A 7,629-nucleotide genomic window follows, 5' to 3' on the forward strand; every position below is an offset into this window, starting at 1 on the left:
TTGGTGCATGGGAGGGTTAATCTTAAACATATGTACATGTCAATAATATTTGACACTTACAGCGAAGGCCGGTTTGCAACCTGTCAAAATCACCAGGCCCGCTGTGCGAGTTGCTGTGGGTGTTGCAGATGAGATACAAACCCGTCGAGCCGGGCAAGGGGTGAACCTCTGGAGGGCTCTCCGTGTGAGGACTTAGAACAGCGGTTCCCAAACGGGGGTTAAATTACCCCCTGGGGGTAATTTAACCAATATCCGGGGGGTAATGGAGGGGTGACAAAAAAAAGTTAAGAATGCTGAAATTCAAGAAGCCTAGAACTCCTCAATTAGCTTCAAGCATGCATTTCCGTCCATCCCACTGATGTTCTCGACATCTTTGGCAGTAGTCATTAGAGATGCATAATGTTCAAATACAATAAACAAACGAAAATATATCTAGTGTTTTCATTTAGCCATATATATCAATGTTGACAACATTTTGTGAAAGGGGTAACATGTGACGTGATAAACTGGGCAACAAGCCGAAAAAGTTTGGGAATCACCGACTTAGAACAATCTTTTTCTCTTCCAGGACGATCGACTACCCTTTTACATCGGCGGAGCTCAGGAAGTTTAGACTGGATATAGTGGCTCTATCAGAGATAAGAAGACCAGACAGTGGAGAGATCAGTGGCGAGGGTTACACCTATTTCTAGCCGGGCTGAACCGATGGGGCCCACAATGAGGGAGTAGCTCTAGACATATCTAGCCGACTGCAGCACTCCGTTGTAAAGGTTACTGGTGAGGATAAAGCACGCCTTGGGCTTCATCTCTCTTCTTGTAGTACGAGGTATATGGTCTTGAAAAGGAGGTGCTCTATGCCAAGCTTGAATCTATAGTTGATCAGTGCCAGCCACGAGACACGCTCATTGTTTTGGGCGAATTCAACGCAGTTACTGGCCCCGACAGAGCTGGCTATGAATTTTGAATTGGCCTTTATGATTTTGGAGTCAGGAACATGAACAGTTTTCTCCTGAATTTTGCAAAGTCCAGAAGGCTTAGGATTGCTGGTTCCTGGTTCCTGAGACGAAAGCCACACCGAAGGATATGGTATAGTAATGCCTAAGGAGTGGCCTAGGAGATCAATCACATGTTAGTACTCGTTGGAATATCCTACAGAACTGTAGGGTTTAACAAAGTGCTGAATTCTTTGAGACCGATCATAGACTTATGGTCGCAACGCTCAGACTGTTTACCAAATCCAGAAGAATCCCGAGGTGTAATCCACCTGAATTTCATCTGGAGAAGCACAAGGATGATAAATGTACAAAGGAATATGCGGTAGCAATCTCTAATCAGTTTGAAGCGCTCTACACTCTTGAAGACCCTGAAAAGCAGTGGGACACTTATGTGAAACTCTGAAAGCTGTCAAGGAGTGAATCAAAGAGTCTCCACGGTCGAGGAGTGGTGTGGCGTCGCGGGAGATACTGGAGAATTAGGCCGTACTGCCAGAATGGCTGGGGACCTGGACCAACCCATGACTCAGAAACGGCGGGCTAGACTTCTCGTGAGGATGGATAAGGAGAGGTATATTAAGGGAATAGCCATTCTAATGCAAACTACTTCAGGCCTGCTTACCGATCCGTGAACACCTCTCCAAATGCGGTATATATATATATATATATATATATATATATATATATATATATATATATATATATATATATATATACACCCAAAAAAAATCACCCTTGTCAGGGGGGATGGCCTAGTCAAGGCATACACCCACCCTTCACTTATACCACACTCATCCAATCCTAATATGTTGTTCCTTCTAGTCTAACTTCTTGTGGATGCATGGGTTATCCCTGTCTCCCGCCCACTGTTTGGGTTAGAAGCAATCCAGTAAGACATAGCACCATTTCAGGGCCTAAAAGCTGAAGCTCTTTTACTATATGCATACATATATGTATATACATATACATGAATATACATTTGCAAATATATATATGTACAGTATAGGTATAGGTGTATGTATGTATATATGTATGTGTATATATGCATAATATATATATTGTATATAGTAATATGTATCTATGTACGTATGCATATATATATATATATAGTATATGTATATCTATATGCATTCATACAAATATATTAGTCATCAGTTGTCAGGACAGGAGAGACGGGTCCCTGGAAGCAAAAACCCCAGAATCATTTTCCTCACCACACTGACAGGCTACACTTGCGAAGTCCCACTAACGCACTCAGCACGGAGAGAAAAGAATCGTTTTGTGATCCACAGCAGTTCATCATCACGAGCCCCCGGGAAGTGCAGAGACAGGCGAGTGGAGAAGTCTTCTGCTTGTCACGTCCCCCTGTCTGGGTTCGCTCGCGGCCTTGTGGGTTTGCGTGTGCGCGCGCGCGCGCGTGGGGATGTTAATGTGGTTCCCCCTTGGTCCTGCATCATGGCTCAGACTCGTGATTGACAGTTACTATGGATCTATAGGCAATGTTGTAACCTCTCTCTATCTCTCTCTCACACACACACACTCAAACGTGCACACAGGCACACACAAATAAGAGAACATATGAATGATGAAGATTGCAAGAAACCATAAGGCCTACACTAGGCAGTATGAGTTTGTTTGTGTGTGTGTGTGTGTGTGTGTGTGTGTGTGTGTGTGTGTGTGTGTGTGTGTGTGCTTAGACACCCTGGGATTAATTCCCTGACTGTCACCATTATGTTACGATTCCTTTTGTGCATTTAGCATTTGTAAACAGATTCCCTTCAATATACCTTGTATCTACGATGCTACAGTTCGTCGTTTGCAATTTCCATGACAGTGGGTGTCTTGTCTTGTTAACTCAGAACTACGTGGAACTAACTGCCGGAAACGCGTGTGACATTTAGGTGCAATTGAAAGGCTAACTGTACAGATGAGCCAGTCGACCATCCGTGATGACCTCGCTTCCCACCGACAACACCAGCACCGCTTACGTAAGTGACCAATTAATAAGCTTCGACCATCGTCGCATGTCCTCCTGCATTCAAGAGAGATAGCACCCTTAACAAGTCATGACATAACACTTATCTGACGATGGGGACTGGTTGGTCCCGCCTCCCGCCTCATCCACCCGACACCAGAAAGCTCTGCACTCCGCCTCTCTCTGACGCGACGTCCCGCCGCGCCCCCTGGCAGGAATTAGGACAACTCGGTACATCCCAAGAAACAACGTCCGAGAACTCACCTGGCAATGGGCTCGGCATCCAACGAGTACCACTTCTCGATGGGGTCTTGGTTGATTATCTTTTTGAGTGCTACTTCGGTGAGGGAGACCAGGCCCGTATCGGGTGAGACAATCCATTGGCCCAGGTGTCCTGGCGCCTCCACGCATCTTTGCGCCATCGTGCTTCAGAGTTCGAGGGGGTGTCTGGTTACACCCCACGAGCTCCGTTTTCTTTTCTTTCTTTCTTGGGGAGCTGGGGGGGTCGAACTGATACCCTTTTGGTTCTTGCTATATTTGCAATAACTCGCGACGGTGTTTCGGAGTACACAAAATCAAGTACTTAGTAATGACGTATCTATTGCGATACCAACAGAACCGATATCAGTTTCCCAGGATATGGTGGGATGATTTGAAAGCAGTAGATTATCCGAGCTTATCTAAACGTGATTCTTTGCATCAAGGTTTCATCTAAGTTATGTACAAAAAATCTAGACAAACTACAATTTGCTCTCTTATAATTGTCCAGTTACACCAACATGTTTTCACTAAATGAATCACACATAATTCCTTCAGTCCCTTGAAGCGTAGTCACTTGTATGTTTTTTTAAATAATTCCACACTAATGGTAATTGTTTGGAAAATATGGTTGTTTCCTTTCGCTTAGAAACAGATCATTAATACACCACTTCACTATTCTCCCGACAGAAGCAAGTCATTAAGATGTGCTTACTATGACTTAGATGTGCTTACTATGTGCTTAACTCCACTTCTCTAGCATATCAGGTCCTTCTGCACATTGTCCACACATGCACAACGTCAACCATACCTTGTAGGATTTCAGCGAGCATCACAAACCAATCTCGGCGCCAAGAACGACTAACAACAGCCACTGATCAGTGGCCTCACCTAACAGCGCCGCCTCTGACTTGGCTCCAGCTTTGAGGGGAGCGATTCCAGGTTGCAAGGTTGATGAAGCTCGTCCAGGCAGTACACTCACACATTTTTGTCAGGTTGGTCGGCATTGTCGTCAGCTGCCTCTGGACGATGTCTCCTTGGTGAGCGTAGCCAAAGGGTGCGCGGGGAGCAAGTACAGCAGCTAGGGGCTGTCACTCACGTCAACATTAACACTAGCACAACTCACTCTTTACACTGCAGTCTATCCCGGACCCGCCAGTCCAGCCACCTACGTGGATCCACCCTTTCCTTTAACGTATAGCGAACTACGAATCCTGATCGAACGGAGTGCGGATGCTAACATTCACGCGTGCAGCTGGTTGCAGCCGAGGAAGTGCCTGTCGGTTCGAAGAAAAGGCTGATTGCGTGCAGCCGCAAGTGGGCATTCTCGCGCGAACAGATTCCACACAACGGAAAACGGGAGCCTCGACCGAGCGCAGCAACCCACGTCTGACACAGATGTCCGCCGCGGACAAACTGCTCCTGGCCTGGCTTGGCTTGTGGCCGCGACTGGCGGGAACGGAGCGCGTGGGAGGTGATGATAGTGGTGGTGGTGGTCGGGGTAGTGGCAGGGCAGTGGTGGTAGTGTTGGTGGTGGTATTGACTATGGTGGTGCTAGGGACGTCACTGGTGTGGGAGATGGTGATGGCGATTGATAGTAGTGATAAAGATATGCTAGTAATAGTTGTAGTAGTGGTGGTATTAGTATTTATAGAATAGTTGTGGTAGTGATAGTGTCAGTGATAATGATAGTGACAATGGTAGTGAGTGATAGTGATAATGATAGTGACTGACAGTGGTAGTGATATTGATAGTGGTAATGTTTGTGGTAGCGATAGTGATAGTGACAGTGGTAGTGATAGTGAATGATAGTGATAGTGATAATGATAGTGATTGTGGTAGCGATAGTGGTGGTGAAAGTGGTAGTTGTAGTAGTAATGGTAGTAGTAGTAGTGTTAGTAGTGGTAGTGGTTGTGGTAGGTGTTGTGGTGTTGGTAGTGGTAAAAACTGAGGTGCAAGGTGGGTGATGGAGGGCAAGGTGGGAGTGGCAGTTGTGGTTGTAGCTGTGTGGCTGTGGTGGAGGTGGGGACAAAAATGCTGCCTGCCCCTAAGTGCAACGAACGACTGGAGTATTCCAGTATTCCTGGAGTATTCCCTGGAATATTCCAGTGGTCACGGTAATCAGGACTATTCACCACTGATTATTGCAAGTCAGCACCAACATTTCCTTTCGTTCAGTTTACTACGGTGATAATCGTGGTGGTAAATTGTAGCCTTGCTGGTGCAACACTCGATAATGCATAACGGCCAAACCAGTTGTTTACTTTATGCATGGCTGTACACAAGAGAGTGAAACGGCCCAGACAGGAAACCAAGGTACCTTTCAGTCTTTACACCTGCCTGAGTTTCTGTTGTCAGGTCAAGAAGAATCTGCCCTGTATAACTCTTTCAAAATAGCTTGAGCTTATTTACTGCTCACGACTAGCGTGGATTTTAAACGTGCTGCGTGTGACCTATTTCCTAACATTGAAGTTAGTCATCTGGAGCTGATTTCACGTTCCCTATGCAGACGATTCGATGTTTTTCTTTAAAAGAAAGATTTACCAAATGCTTCATTACTTCTTCCCTGTTTCCAAATTCCATATGGTGTTCTCTTCAAGTATCTTACACTTTAGATTTGATCATTTCTTGTATATTTTCTTTATATATATCTTATCTTCACACTGTAGAAGATATGGCAGTGCAGATGACACTGATGAAGATTTTTATGTTATGATAAAAGAAATGTGAATGGTGGAAATAAAACATGGTTGTTCCATTAATATCGGTGGCGTTTGTATCAGCGCTAATAGACATTAGTAATAATATTGAGAGTAACAGTGGGTGTTGTACCATTGGCTGGGAGTGTTTGAGTGTGGGTTGCAATTCACAGAACAAAAGATGTATAGGTACAGTGACGAGCAAATATTTTGACCCACGCATAGTTTTTCAGTACATAAAATTATTTTTTTTGTATGAAAATTTATTTTATCTATTCAAGAAAATTACCTAACTGTAAGGCAAATACTACATAGGATATTATATCACGTGCTTAAAAAAATCATAGTGACGTGAGAATTGAACGTGAATCAAAACTTTTGCATCGAGGAAATTTTAGTAAGCTCTGGGATTGCCTGGTGGCTGGTGCCCTCAGGTCCAGGCAGGTGGTGGACAAACAGCTGTGAGGGGTCTATACTCGTGTGATGCAATTGTTCTCTGTGATCAAATAATATTTACTTCGGTATCCTGCTAGTAAAGAAAAATCAACTCACTTTCATGTAACACCCTTTATCCTCTTACTTTTTCAATGTTTCTGGCATGCGTTTTCTTAAGTCACTTTGTGTTTGTTTTTTTTCATCTTTAGGTAGTTTACCTTGAAATCTAATAACATTTATGCACAGTAAGTTACTTTCTCTCTTACCCATCATGATTTTATCCGAAATATTGACATAAGTTTTGGTTTCATATACGCTCAAGGTTGTCGAGTAACGTGTATTGCAAACTCATTCTCGGTGTGGTCTGCTGCGTGTTGTAATTACTTGTATAACATTATTTATTATGACTTTTGTTATGGTCATAAATTTTGCCTTCTGTAAGGGCTGTGCTTTGTGCATCACAAAGTATTCATGATTGTTGGTGTAGTATCTCTTTCTTAGCTTACTTTTACCAGAAGTTTTCTTAATAATTCATCGCCGACTTTTACGAACGTCCTATGATACTAAACATTTCTTGTAGCTCTCTGCACTGAAAGATTTGTCGGTTGACTAAGAGTCAGAGAGCGATTCTGTCAACCAAGATTTCTCTCCCACTTTTCTTGCTGTTCTTCTCCAGTGGCTGAGTGCTTAAATTAGTTTTCATCTCGTCGTCGTATTTTACATTGTTTATAATTATCTGAAATAAATCCTTTTATGGGTCTACCAATAATAATTTTAGAATCAGCAGTTAACGTGAGTTTGTTTTGTCCTCATTCTGCTCATAGTTATGATTTTCTTTGTTTTATTACTTCACTCACAACTTCGGGAGAAGACCCATTGTATATACCAACGTAACAACTTAAACTTGACCAGTAATTCAAATACAGTTGTCAGAAAGTTCATCGTTTTCTTCGTTCACTTCCACCATCCTACTCTGTTACAGTGAATGGCTAAAAGACTAATCCAGCGATAAGGATTATTTGAGTCGTTATATGGGGGTGACACTTACCAGATTCTACTCTTAAGGATTTGATCGTTATTTGATCATTATCACTGATCGAGATGGAAGGCCTTTCCTACAAAGCGATGACGCATGATATAACGGCCACAGTGATGGCAATACTGCTGTTGACGTCGGTGATGAAGTGTGAAAAAGCAAACTAGCTGGAGACCTACTAATCTAACAAGGAATGGATGAATTCATTTTCATACTGTATGTCAGCAAAATGTT

General features: G+C 43.3%; 1 protein-coding gene across 1 annotated transcript in view; it reads right to left on the bottom strand.

Moving 5' to 3' along the window:
- Positions 1-4,639, bottom strand: part of LOC143039386 (uncharacterized) — a 290,661-nt gene extending 286,022 nt beyond the window's left edge. Inside the window, exon 1 of the mRNA XM_076209339.1 lies at positions 3,232-4,639. Within this exon, the coding sequence (XP_076065454.1) occupies positions 3,232-3,389 (158 nt within the window). The 5' untranslated portion in view covers positions 3,390-4,639. The remainder of the gene's footprint in view (positions 1-3,231) is intronic.
- Positions 4,640-7,629: the final 2,990 nt, after the last annotated feature.

The sequence above is a fragment of the Oratosquilla oratoria genome, chromosome 2 (genome assembly GCF_046742065.1).
Source record: "Oratosquilla oratoria isolate Oo_2021 chromosome 2, ASM4674206v1, whole genome shotgun sequence".
Classification (NCBI taxonomy): Eukaryota; Metazoa; Arthropoda; class Malacostraca; order Stomatopoda; family Squillidae; genus Oratosquilla; species Oratosquilla oratoria.